Below are 13,403 nucleotides of genomic sequence, written 5' to 3' on the forward strand. Positions count from 1 at the left end.
AAAGGCCTGCAAAGGGCTCCTAAGGGCTGGAGGAGGGGGGCAAAAACGAGAAAAAACACCCCATTTCTCACTCGTTTTTGCCCTCCCCAGCCCCCAGGAGCACTTTGCAGGCCTCCCAAAGCCCCTGTGCATCCATTTTTGCAAAGGGGGCAGGGTTTCGGGAAGCCAAAAATGTTGTACTCGGTGTATCTGATGCACCCAGATTTTCACCCTCTATTTTTTTTTGGGGGGGGGGGGAAGGTGCATCTTATACACCGAAAAATATGGCATCTGGAGCAGCTCCTGTCCTCCTCTGGATGCTACTTTCAATCAATCTGGCTTTTCGCTGGGCAGAAAGTTTCCTGGGACACCTTCTCTGACCTGGGGAACTTCAGATGTACCTCCCAGCTGTTGGCCACACTGCTGAGCACTCTGGTAATTGTAGTCCAATACCATCCGGGCGTTCAATCAAGGAGGTAGGGGTTCTCACAGAAGCCGTCCCCATAATCACCCAGCTACTTTCATGCCCAAGGTGGGACTCACCATCGCCTGGTTCCAAGTTCTGCCACCTTACCCGCTATCAAACTCATGGCGCCAGATTGCCACCACATGACATATCGTGACTTTTTTTCCCTTCTCGGAGCTGGGGTGGGCGCAGCCTCTGTGGGCCACCACTTTGACACCCCTGCACTACACTAAACTGGCTCTGCAGTCAGTCTGAAATGACAAACGACACAGTTGGAAGGGATCCTAGAGGTCTTCTAGTCCAGCCCCCTGTATAGGAAACCTTAGGCCAGGGATGGCTAACCTTTTTCTAAAGGCGTGCCAAAATTGTGTGCATGTGCTATTGTGCGTTCCCCCACCCCCTGCGCATGCAGCGCAACACCCCCTTGCACATGCGTCTGTGACACACATACACCGGGGGGGGAGTTTTTGCCCTCCCCAGCCTCTGGAGCATTTCCTGAAGCGTAGGGAGGGTGAAAACGGCCTCCCCCGCCCTCTGGAAGGCTGAAAATCAGCTGGCGGCACACACATGCACCGGGGCGACAAATATGGCTCCACTTGCCACCATTTCAGACTAATAGCTGTCCAATCGCTTCTTAAATACCTCCCATGTTCGAGGTTGTTCCTCTCCTTGATTACTTTCCATCCGTTGCTTCTTGTCCTGCCTTCGGGGGGTTCGGAAAATAGGTTGCCTCCCTCCCTCTTCTTTGGGGCAGCCCCTCAAAATAATGGGAAACTGCTAGTCCTCCTTCTTTTCATTAAACGACACATACCCAGCTCTTGTGTTCTTCCTAGTCTACCCCAAGGGTGTCAAAGTCGATCCTGTCGCAGGCCGCATCAGGAGTTTGTTTGGCCTTGGAGGGGGGCGGGGGGGGGCATGGCCTGGTGGGCGTGGCTGACTGGATGGGCATGGCCAGGGCCGGGGCAGCAGGGGCCGGTCCCTCCCCATCTCTGGCATGACCCCGTGGGCCAACCCCACAGCCTATCGGTGTTTGACACATCTAGTCTACCCAATGGGGGGCACTGGGAATCCATCATTGTAGTAGCAATGTTTCCATCAGTTTTTGGTGGTGCCCGACTTGAACCCCGGTGGAAGCTTCATAGCTCAGAGCTCACCAGCGGGTATGGTCAGCAGCTGCAGCTTCAGTGTGACAGTGGCGCAGGAGTTCTCCCGTAGTGACTCTGTAGCACTTGTCTTGTTGACCTCCTGGTGTCATCCCAGACTACAGGATCCATCGGAGTCCTGTGGCTCAACCTTGGCCACTTGGAAGACGCGTCGGCCACCCCCCCAGAATCCCCCAGCCAACACTGAGAGTTGAAGCCCACGCCTCTTGAAGCAGCCAAGGTTGAGAAACCTACTGCAGAGCGACACGCAAGACACACGGCAGTTCTCCATTCCAAAGACGCCTCCCACCCATCTCGTCGTGTTCTGATAAATCAGGGGTTCAAGGCTGCTGTCCATGCGATCCAAGACCCCCAGTTTGGAGAGAAGGTCTTGCCAACAAATGCCGAGGATGGAGCAGAGCACGTGTGTGTGAAATTTCTCATGTGATCTGCGGACAGTACAGAGTCCAGGATTCGTCTCCTTAGACACAGGGGATAACCGCAGCTCCGTACCATAACATTTGTGGCCACTAAATGTGAACAAGCAGGCCTAAAAGGGGCACAGCAGGCCCTGCTGTCAAGGGTGCTGATGCCACCACCCCACAGGTACCCCGTACCCCCCTGGGTGGAATAAATAATCTTTAAAAGTAAGCCTCTTTCCAGGGCTGGTGAACGGAGACATTTCTGTGCAGTTCCCATGGATGTCTACAAAGATGATTTCTCAAAGCCCTACACACACACACACACACAAACACACACACACACACACACACACACACGGCAGTTGTACTTAAGAGGAGAGGACGACAAGAAAGATGATTTCAAGATTAACTGCCTTATAACAACCTAGTAATAATTTTGGTCAAAGAACCCCATAAGGACAGTGAAGTGCAGGCAATTAAAATACAACAACATCAAGAAAATAAGAATTTTGGAAAACTAAAAGTTGTGAGATATCTGTAACAAGCAAAAGGCAAAAAAAAAAAAGGTACAGGAGTGGTAGGAGCATTAGATGGTGATACGGGAAAGAGTTAGTATATAGAAGAGCTGTGGAATTCTGGGAGTTGAAGTCCATAAGTCTTAAGTTACCAAGTTTGGAAACCTCTTAACTAGATCCTCCTTAATTCTACTTTGTGGCACAAGTCATGAGTAACATGGATGGACCTTAAGGGTCGACGTGTAGAACCTGGCACAATATTGTACACTGTAGCTAGGTTTGTATCTGAAAACAGCAGGGGGTTGTAGAATTGTCCAGTGTGCACCCTGGAGTATTCATTCCCTAAACAGGGGAAGGGAAGGAGGGAGAGGTTGTCGCAAACATTATACTGCTTTCCAGCAATACGTAGGAAGGAGCAGTTCAGGGCAGCGAGGGGGCACCACCCATTTGGGGCTGCAGCACTCCCAGCTGGCTCCTAGGGAGATTTGCGTGAGGGTGAGACAAGGCCTGCAGATGGTGCTCTCTGGCACTTTGCTGGCATTTTGCTCATCAGGCGGCGGACAGCACTCTCTTGCTCTGTGTCGCCTTCACAAAAGAAGGCCCTGGCCAGCTCTCTCAGACGCAGAGCCAGGTGCTTCTGCTCCAGAGGGTGCTCCCCTGGCACCTTCAAGCAGGCCTCGTACGCCCGCAGTGCTGCCTGCCTCTGCCCCTTCTTGTGGAGGAGGAAATCCCCCCAGTGCAGATAGAAAGACTGCTGGCATCTCTTGCTGGCGGTTGGCAGGTCCTCCATAAGGCCCAGGTAGACTTCCTCCTCGTAAAGCTGGCTCTTTTCTCCGTACAACTTCGCCAGCTTCAGCTGGGAAAACACGGATCCAGGATTGGCTTCCAGAGAGCGCTTGAAGTACCCAATGGCTTCCTCCACGATCTCCGCTCGGCTCCCCTCGGCGCCTCGATCTAAGAGATCCATGTAATAGATGCCAAGGTCGTAGTGCAGGAGATAGTAATCACCGCAGAGGGCGATGGCCTTCTTCAGGATGGAAATGGCCTGGGAGGGAGAGTGGAACTTATACAACTTGGCGGCCATTCTCAGCAGTTCCGGGTTGAGACTGTTCTGGACCACATCATCGGCAAGGTGCCGTGCTCTTTCACCATCTTTCTTACGGTGAATCTGCGCCAAGTACACTTTGGCTTCATAATTTTCAGGGTGGCTGCAGATCAGCCCTTCCAGCAACTTCCGGCTCTCTTCCTCTAACTTCTCATCGTAGGAGTGTGTCCAGGAAGCGAAGGTGGAGAAGGCCAGGCCCTCCTGCAGCTCCACGCTTGGTCCCTGCAGCTCCAGGGCCCTCTGGAAGCACTCCATGGCCAGCTGGCCATTCCGGAAGCCCATGGCAAAGAGGGACCAGGCCTTCTGGGCGTAGACCTCCGGGATCGGGGCCGAGTAAGGCTCAGGGCTGGACAGGTCCTGGCAGATCTGGCGGATCTGGGCCAAGTAGAGGTCCACCTTGTCATAATTGGTCAAGTGATAATAGATCCAGGCGTAGTTCCCGTACACCAGCAGGATCTGGCGTGGGAAGATCCCCTGAGGCTCCTTCCTCAGGACCTCCTTGGCTTCCTGCAGGACGGCCAGGGCCTCTTTGGGGCTCCCCTCCAGGTGGAGCAGATAGGCCTTCAGGGCAAGGTAGGTGCCCCGGTTACAGAGGGGGCCGTGCTCCAGGCGGACATCCAGAGTAATCAGGGTGTGTCTGATGTCCATCTTGTCCTTGACCTCAAAGTCCCAGGTGAAGTGGCACTGCAGGCGCTGGAGCTTCTCCTTCAGGGGTCTGCTGTGGGGAGGAGAGAAGACAAAAGTGGAAGAGACCTGGGTGAGTGGCAAAGGACACCTGCCCTGGGTGTGTGGGTCTGGGTGTGTCTGTGGGTGTGGTGGGCTCAGATAATGTGTTGACCACAAACGGAGCTGCTCAGGCTGTCCAGAGGATGTGGACCTGGCCATGTCTGGCTACTCATGAGGAATCAGACCCTACCACTCTGTGGAGCTTCAATTCCCTGAGGGGCAGAGGTGGTATTCAGCCAGTTCCGACCGGTTCTAGAGAACTGGTAGCAGAAATTTTGAGTACTTCAGAGAACCAGCAAATACCACCTCTGGCTGGCCCTGTTTTAGCCTCCTGCCTGCAGGGAGGAGACCCATGGAACAGGGTCTCTGCTCAGCCCTCTTAGGAGCTTCCCTGCCCCTCTTGGTGGTCTTCGGGGGACCCCCATGTCCCCCATGGGAGCAGGACATCTTTTGCAACAGCCTTTGCTGTTCTTTCCCTGCCTCTTGCGTGGGTATGCTCGTTCTTTCTCATGTTCTTTTACTCATTCTCCCATTCTTTCTCATTTTCTCTCTTTTTCATTCTCTCATTCTCTCTCTCATTCTCATTCTTTCTCTATTTCTTTCTTTCTTTCTCTTTATCTCATTCTTTTCTCATGTTCTTTTACTCATTCTCCCATTCTTTCTCTCATTCTCTTTATCTCTCATTATTTCGCATTTTCTTTTTCATTCTCTCAATCTTTCTCATTCTTTCTCTATTTCTCTCATTTTCTTTATCTCATTCTTTTTCTCATTTTCTTTTGCTCATTCTTCCATTCTCTTTCTTTATCTCTCATTCTTTCTTTATTTCCTCTTTATCTCTCATTCTTTTTCATTCTCTTTCTTTCTTTTTCTCATTCTCTACCACTTTTTCATTCTTTCTTTCTATTTCCCTCATTCTCATTGTTCTTCATGCTCTTTATCTCATTCTTTCTCTCGTTTTCTTTTTCTCATTCTGTGTTTGTGTGTGTGTGTGTGTGTGTGTGTGTGTGTGTGTGTAAGGTGCAATCTTTGCACCTTGTGATCCTGAAAAATACACCAGACTGGGCATCTGATGGGCACAAGGCAGCTGAGGTTGCCACGGGGGGGGGGGGGCTCTGCCTCCTTTGTGAACACCCAGGGACTCCTTAAAAGAGACACCCCCACCCCCCCCCATGGGGAGGAACAGGCCTCCCAGGAGGGAGGAGAGGTTGGGGGAGGGGCAACGTGGGTTTGGTTGTTTATTTATTATTTATTTCTTCGCACTTCTAGACCGCCCCCTTCTAGACCGCCCCCTCTCCCAAAAGGGACTCGGGGCGGTTGTGTTGTAATGGTGGACTGCCTTAAAGTCCCACCCTCTCGAAGGTCCCTCAGGTGGGCTCTGAGTCTGTGGGGGTGTCACGGCTGCCCAGTCCACTGCTATCTGGGATGGGGTGGGGTCTCTGCTTTGGGGGTGCCCACAATCGCTGAGTCTCTTTTCATGGAGGGGAATCAGGGGGCATATTCTGAGGGTTGGGGGGGAGGGGGCTGCAGAGGAGCTGAGTTCCAGAGTCTCGCTCCCCTCTCCAGTTGAGGCAGACAGGAAGGTTGTTGGAGTGTCTGGAGGGGAGGGGGTTGTGTGGCCCTCTGCTGGGGTCGGGCTCTGTGGGAGGGATGCCAAGGCTATGGGGAGTTGGTCCCTCAGCTGGGAGCAGGACATTTTTTGCAGGGTCGGGGGGGGGGGTTGTGGGGCAGGAGCTGCGCAGACTTTGCCTTTTCCACAGTCCCGTTGGGGGGGGCACAATCGCAACGCTGTCTCTCCCCCCCCCCTCGTCTCGCTCCGGCTCCTTCGGGGCTGCAGAGGCAGGCAGGGGGATGGTTGGGGGGGCTTGGGGGGCAAGAGGGGAGCTGCCCATTCTGGAGCCGTGCAGGGCGTCGCTCCGGCTCCTTCGGGGCTACAAAGACAGCCAGGTTGAGCCACCCACCTCCCCAGACCCCTCCCCTCTGAAAGGCAGGGACCACCACAGGCTCGTGTTGGAGCAGCAGAACCGCACGGGGGGGGGGACGGACTTCAGTACTTGATGGGGGGGAGACAGAGATCTAGCAGCATCCCCCATCCCCGTTTTGCAAGGAGGAGACCTCCTCCCAAATCCAAGGGGACCCTCACCCTTTAGGGACCCTCAGCCGCCTCCCTCTAGTCCAAGGAGGGGGACTCAGCTCTCCCACCCACCCCCAAAGCCCCCCCACTCCTACCTCATCCTCGCAGGCTGTTGGCGCTCCGGCTGCCTCTCTGGATGTGGAAGGGAAACGCGGAGAGACGGGCGGAGGCAGCGGAGGTTTCGTTTTCTGCAGGCGGCGTTTCGGAAATCGAAATGGAAAGTGAAAGGAGCGGGAGAGGCTGACTTTTTGTTGCTTTGTGTGTGTTTGTGTTTGTTCCAGTTTGGGCGCCGCCCGTCTCGTCTAAGGGCGACAAAGAGAAATGTTTAGCCCGCCTGTTTCACGGGTAACCCGACCCTCTAGGAACCGCGCTCAGACGACCCACCGCGCTCCGTGCGATCCTCGCTTCGTTTGAGCCTGTTGTATGGGGCTAGGGATGGGCGTGGGGGGGGTTACGTGAATCCGGGTGGCCGGGCGGGGTCTTGACCCTCCTCCTCAGACCCTCTCCGCCCTCGGATGCCCGGAGAAGACCCGCATTCAGCTCTAAGCCCCCCCCCCCTACTTGCTTTCTTCCTCCCTGGAAGCCTCCCAGGTCCCGCGGGAGGAGGGGGGGGCGGAACACGCCCAGCGCTTCTCCCCGGCGATTTGATGCGCCGCGATGCGCTGATCCCCTGCCGTCCGACGACGCGATCCTGTGCGGGGAATCCAAATAGTCCTTCGCTCCGTGAGCCAGAGGGGAAGACGGGCCGGAAGAAAGTTTTGCTGGGCAGCGGGGCGCCGTCCGTGGGCGTCCTCAGGATCGCTCTTGCGCTAGTGGGAAGTTGCGGGGGGGGGGTTTGCAGAAACGAGGTGGGGGGGGAGGACTGGTGTCCTCGATGCTTTGTGTTTGCTTGCTTATTTTGGCAGGCTTTTCCCGACTCCGCTCCTTAACGTCCCTACTAGAGGTTTCCTCAATCCCTTCTGGCACTGAGGATGTTGTTACCTAGTTGCGTAATTGAGCGTCTCCGGGAAAACAAGGCAGCCCAGAGCGCCCCAAGGTCCCCTCGTGCCCAGAATCCGGAAGGTGGAATGAGCAGGTGGAAATTTCATTTTAAAAAAATAATGAAGTAAAATAAAATATTGACCCCCCCCCCCCAAAGGCATTTCAGTTCAAATGCATTTACATTCTCTAGCTAGCCCTCCGTTTCTCCATCGGCAGATTTAAGAGCGAGACCTGCCCCGGGGATTCGATCGCATTCTTCCAGACTGGGCTCCGTCACCCATTCCCACAACCTGCCTACCTAGGTAGCTAAAGAGGTAAAGCCAGGGCGGTCGGAAGAAATAAGGCTGCCTTTAAAACCAGCGAGAGGGACGCCGTGACTCAGGGGCTAAGACGCTGAGCTTGTCGATCAGAAAAGGTCGGCAGTTCGAATCCCTAGAGCCGCGTAACGGAGGGAGCTCCCGTGACTTATCCCATCTTCTGCCAACCTAGCAGTTCGAAAGCAGGGGGAAACTGCAAGGAGAGAAATAGGGACCCCCTTTGCTGGGAAGGGAACAGCGTTTCGTGCGCCTTCGGGCGTTGAGTCATGCCGGCCACATGACCACGGAGACGGCTTAGGACAACGCTGGCTCTTCGGCTGAGAAACGGACATGAACACCGCCCTCTAGAGTCGGGAACGACTAGCACAGGTGTGTGAAGGAACGGCTCCTCTCTAGAAGTAGTAGGTGTTCCAACACTGGAGGTTTTCAAGAAGAAATTGGACAGCCATTTGTCTGGAATGGTAGAGGGTCTCCTGCTTGAGCAGGGGGTTGGACTAGAAGACCTCCAAGGTCCCTTCCACTCTGTTATTCAGTGGGCCGCCGTGTCGCGGCCGGAGCAAACCACTTGGATCCTTCTGCAATGCATGAAATTCTCCGGCGCGCGCGCGCGCGCGCACACACACACACACACACACACACACACACACACACACACACACAGAGTGGGGGCTGGAGGGAAGGAGAAACGAGACTAGAAGGCCTCCAAGGTCCCTTCCAACTCTACTATTGTATTGTATTGTATTGTAAATTCGGGCGCTTCTGATGAACAGGAGGTTTGGGAACGGGAGTTCGTCCGGCGGAGAGGGTCCAAGGGGCACTATAAAGACCCCGCCCCGCCAAAAGTGCCCGGGTTCACACAACCGCACCCTCCCTTCTCCCCCCTCGCGCGCATAAAGGACCCACGTGAAACAAAACTCGCTCTAAGACGGGTGTCTCGTCCGAGTGCCGTTTGCTGGGCGGCCCCTTCGCTTGGGAGGCAGGCGGCGTCAATGGGTTTTCCCTGTCCATCTCCTCCCCGCCCTCCTCCCCATGAGCGACGCCCCCTCCCCTTCGTTTCCCTCCCACCTGCTTTCGTTTTCCATTTCTCCCGCAGGACCGCCCGACTTCCTCACTTGCGCCCAAACTCCGGAGCGGGACGGTGTGGCAGGATGAGGTAGGGACCCCCGCCGCCAGGAACAGAGGGAGAAGGGTCCCCAGTGGGGAGGGCCCCGCGGAATCCCGGGGAACGTTCTCTCCCTGCAAAAGGGGAGTGGGGGCGGCCGCTCCTGCAACCAAGCCTCTGTCCCCCTCCCCATCAATTACCTGAGCCCCCCCCCCCCGTGGTCCCGTTGCTGCAGTACGAGCCCGTGGACCCTACTTTTAGGGGGGCTGGGGGGGGCGCATCCTGGCTCTGCAGCGCTTTGGAACCCCGAAGGAGCCGGAATGAGAATCTGCGTCCCCAGCGAGAGTGGCAGCTCCCCATCTGCTCCACAACGCCCCCCCCTCACTCTCCAAGAACCTCTGTGACTGCCTCTACAGCCCTGAAGGGGCCTGAGCGGGAGCCTGGGTGGGGGAGGTGGGGTTGCGTGTGTGTCCCCCCCTCCAGCAAGACCCCTGAACAGCCAAAGGAAGCTCCCCTTTGGCCCCATAACACCCCCCACCCACCCACAGATGATGCAAAAGCTGTTCTGCTCCTGCTGAGGCTGCCCGGCCAGAGCATGTGAGCCTGTCAAGTCTGCTTACATATTAGGAAAATGAGTTCACCTCCAAGCCATTGGCTCTCCTAGCTTTGTCAGCTATACCAGGGGGGAGATTAAGTGTTTTTTATCAGGGCAACCTGGTCTACCCAATTATAGGACGGAGCGTCCTGCTTCCGCCTTTCAGCCCCAATCCAAGAGCCTTCGCAGGCAGCCACTTTAGCAACAAACTATTTTTGTGTCAAGTTTATGTTCAACACCCACCTACCTCACAAACTTCGCAAAAGCTGTTCTGCTCCTGCTGAGGCTTCCCCCCCCCCCATCCCAGCTGGGGGACCACTTCCCCATGGCCTGGGCAGCCCTGGCACCCCCTCAGAGCTCGTCCTCAGCAAGAGGGCTCATCAACAACTCCGTTTGGAACAGGTAACTGTTAGATTCGGGCAACGAGAGGACAGACTCCAGACGATTGTGACAACAGCTCTTTATTAGTTAGGTAGTAGTGATCCAGCTGAATACGGGGTCGTGCAGCTCCCCTTTTATGGGGAGCTGGCAGACCTCCCGTCCAATCAGAACAACCCCTTGTTCCCGCCCTAGCGGCGGACCTGAGTGGAGACTGCAGCAGTTTATGCAAATATCTAACAGTAACAATGGAGTCTTAAACTTACGTTTTACTGACCAAGAAATAGAGAGAATCTAGTACAGATCTATTTCAAACTATGTAGCTCTCATCAGCTAGCCATACCCTTTGGAGACTCGAACCCAGGTGAAGAAAATATGGCTAGCTGATGAGAGCTTGAAATAGATCTATACTAGTCTCTCTTTATTTCTTGGTCGGTAAAACATAACAACACAAAAATAGTTTGTCGTGAAAGTGGCTGCCTGAGAAGGGGTTGGGGCTGAAAGGAGGAAGCGGAAGTAGGGTGCTCCATCCCATAATTCAGTAGACCAAGTTGCCCTGAAAAAAACCACTTAATGTCACCTCTGGTATAGCCGGCAAAGCTAGGAGAGCCAATGGCTTAGAGGTTAATACATCTTCCTAATAGGTAAGCAGACATGGCCAGGTCCACATGCTCTGGACAGCCTGAGCAGCTCCGTTTGTGGTCACATTATCTGAGCCCACCACACCCACAGACACACCCAGACCCACACACCCAGGGCAGGTGTCCTTTGCCACTCACCCAGGTCTCTTCCACTTTTGTCTTCTCTCCTCCCCACAGCAGACCCCTGAAGGAGAAGCTCCAGCGCCTGCAGTGCCACTTCACCTGGGACTTTGAGGTCAAGGACAAGATGGACATCAGACACACCCTGATTACTCTGGATGTCCGCCTGGAGCACGGCCCCCTCCATAACCGGGGCACCTACCTTGCCCTGAAGGCCTATCTGCTCCACCTGGAGGGGAGCCCCAAAGAGGCCCTGGCCGTCCTGCAGGAAGCCAAGGAGGTCCTGAGGAAGGAGCCTCAGGGGATCTTCCCACGCCAGATCCTGCTGGTGTACGGGAACTACGCCTGGATCTATTATCACTTGACCAATTATGACAAGGTGGACCTCTACTTGGCCCAGATCCGCCAGATCTGCCAGGACCTGTCCAGCCCTGAGCCTTACTCGGCCCCGATCCCGGAGGTCTACGCCCAGAAGGCCTGGTCCCTCTTTGCCATGGGCTTCCGGAATGGCCAGCTGGCCATGGAGTGCTTCCAGAGGGCCCTGGAGCTGCAGGGACCAAGCGTGGAGCTGCAGGAGGGCCTGGCCTTCTCCACCTTCGCTTCCTGGACACACTCCTACGATGAGAAGTTAGAGGAAGAGAGCCGGAAGTTGCTGGAAGGGCTGATCTGCAGCCACCCCGAAAATTATGAAGCCAAAGTGTACTTGGCGCAGATTCACCGTAAGAGAGATGGCGAAAGAGCACGGCACCTTGCCGATGATGTGGTCCAGAACAGTCTCAACCCGGAACTGCTGAGAATGGCCGCCAAGTTGTATAGGTTCCACTCTCCCTCCCAGGCCATTTCCATCCTGAAGAAGGCCATCGCCCTCTGCGGTGATTACTATCTCCTGCACTACGACCTTGGCATCCATTACATGGATCTCTTAGATCGAGGATCCAAGGGGAGCCGAGCAGAGATCGTGGAGGAAGCCATTGGGTGCTTCAATTTCTCTCTGGAAGCCTATCCTGGATCTGTGTTTTCCCGGCTGAAGCTGGCGAAGTTGTATGGAGAAAAGAGCCAGCTTTACGAGGAGGAAGTCTACCTGGGCCTTATGGAGGACCTGCCAACCGCCAGCAAGAGATGCCAGCAGTCTTTCTATCTGCACTGGGGGGATTTCCTCCTCCACAAGAAGGGGCAGAGGCAGGCAGCACTGCGGGCGTACGAGGCCTGCTTGAAGGTGCCAGGGGAGCACCCTCTGGAGCAGAAGCACCTGGCTCTGCGTCTGAGAGAGCTGGCCAGGGCCTTCTTTTGTGAAGGCGACAAGGAACAAGAGAGTGCTGTCCGCCGCCTGATGAGCAAAATGCCAGCAAAGCATCAGGGGGCACCTCGCTGATCTCACCCTCACGTGACCCTCCTCAGGAGCCAGCTGGGACTGTTGGGGTGCTGCGGCCCCATATGGGTGGTGCCCCCTTGCAGCCCTGAGCCGCTCCTTCCTGGGACATTGCTGGAAAGCAATATAACGTTTGTGTTAACCTCTCTCTCTCTCTCTCTCTCTCTCTTCCCTTCCCTCTTTATTGCATGAATAACCTAAGGTGCAGACAAGTGGTTGCGTGGCCTAGAGGTGGCGCTCTCACCTCACACTCAGGAGACTGTGAATTCGATCCTAGGTGGAGGCAGATATTTCTCTCTCTGGGCACAATGAGAATTTATCTGCCGAACAAAACTCCGCATTGGTGACAGGAAAGGAATCCGGCCATGAAAACACTCTGTTTGCTCCATTCAAATTCCACACCGCAAGGGATTATGGGGTCGTTAAAAGGAGATGAATGTGAATCCAGCGTGCACACCTAACAATTCTATAACTCCCAGGTGCTTGCAGATATAAACCTTGCTACAACATACAGTATTATGACAGGCTTTGCGTGTCGGCGCTTCAAATCCATCCGAGGGTAACCGGTGATGTAAAGTAGAATTTAGGAGGACTTAGTTTGTCAGATAGAGTGCTACTAATGCTTCATGCTCCCCTACAAGCCTCTGATGTTGCTACCCAGCCTTTTTGAGGTCTTTTTGTTTTTATAATGTAGACCTTTGGTTTTATAACCTGCAGCTTTTTATAATTTGAGTTTCTTCAATAAATAAAATGGATATTAGTATTGTTTTCTAAACTCTGATTTATTTTCTATGCTCTTTTGTTGAGTGCATCTGGGCCTACTTTTGGTGGCCTTTGACCATAAGAAACTTGTAAAATAGATTTAAGGCAGTTGCCTAAGCTGTTGTGTCGGAATCTGGAAAATCAAAATGAGAAAGAAACGGAATGGAAGAGAATAAGCGAAAGAAAGAAAGAAAGAAAAAGAATGAAAAAGTGAGAAAGAGAGAGAGAGAGAGAAAGAAAAAGAATGAGAGAAAATGAGAAAGAATGGGAGAGAATGAGCAAAAGACAATGAGAAAGAATGAGAGATAAAGAGAATGCGTGAAAGAGTGAGAAAGAATGGGTGAGAATAAGAAAATGAAAGAAAGAATGAGAAAGAGAATGGATGAGAATGAGAAAAAAAATGAAAGAGAAAGAATGAGAGAATGAGAAAGGATAAGAATGAGAAATAGAGAAAGAAATAATGAAAAAGTGATAAAGAATGAGAGAAAGAATAAAAAGGAATGAGAGATAAAGAGAAAATGAGAAAGAAAGAATGAGAGATAAAGAGAATGAACAAAACAAAATGAGAAAGAAAGGAGGAGAGGAGAGATAAAGAGAATAAGAGAACTAGAGAAAGAATGAGAGAAAGAAGGAATGCGAGAGAAAGAGAGAC

At 53.6% G+C, this 13,403-nt stretch overlaps 2 protein-coding genes across 6 annotated transcripts; one reads left to right on the forward strand and one right to left on the reverse strand.

The window, feature by feature from the left end:
• Positions 1–2,424: 2,424 nt before the first annotated feature.
• Positions 2,425–6,713, reverse strand: LOC309394765 (interferon-induced protein with tetratricopeptide repeats 5-like). Of its 2 annotated transcripts, none has more exons than XM_081958334.1 (2): positions 6,582–6,713; positions 2,425–4,347 (listed from the first exon to the last, which is right to left on the reverse strand). In XM_081958334.1, exons 1-2 carry the CDS (start codon positions 6,584–6,586, stop codon positions 3,000–3,002), a joined length of 1,353 nt encoding a protein of 450 aa, XP_081814460.1. In that variant the 5' UTR covers positions 6,587–6,713; the 3' UTR covers positions 2,425–2,999. The 2 variants fall into 2 exon arrangements, with proteins under 2 accessions (XP_081814460.1, XP_081814461.1); XM_081958335.1 differs by having other exon boundaries at positions 2,425–4,344; positions 6,582–6,650.
• Positions 6,714–6,762: 49 nt separating this feature from the next.
• On the forward strand, positions 6,763–12,730 carry LOC309394763 (interferon-induced protein with tetratricopeptide repeats 5-like). 4 transcript variants are annotated; one of them, XM_081958330.1, is made up of 3 exons: positions 6,763–6,831; positions 8,878–8,937; positions 10,678–12,730. In XM_081958330.1, exons 2-3 carry the CDS (start codon positions 8,933–8,935, stop codon positions 11,990–11,992), a joined length of 1,320 nt encoding a protein of 439 aa, XP_081814456.1. In that variant the 5' UTR covers positions 6,763–6,831; positions 8,878–8,932; the 3' UTR covers positions 11,993–12,730. The 4 variants fall into 4 exon arrangements, with proteins under 4 accessions (XP_081814456.1, XP_081814458.1, XP_081814455.1 ...); XM_081958332.1 differs by lacking the exon at positions 8,878–8,937 and having other exon boundaries at positions 6,767–6,831; XM_081958329.1 differs by lacking the exon at positions 6,763–6,831 and having other exon boundaries at positions 8,535–8,937.
• Positions 12,731–13,403: the final 673 nt, after the last annotated feature.

This window comes from Natrix helvetica, assembly GCF_964273705.1.
Source record: "Natrix helvetica genome assembly, chromosome: 6".
Taxonomy (NCBI): Eukaryota; Metazoa; Chordata; class Lepidosauria; order Squamata; family Natricidae; genus Natrix; species Natrix helvetica.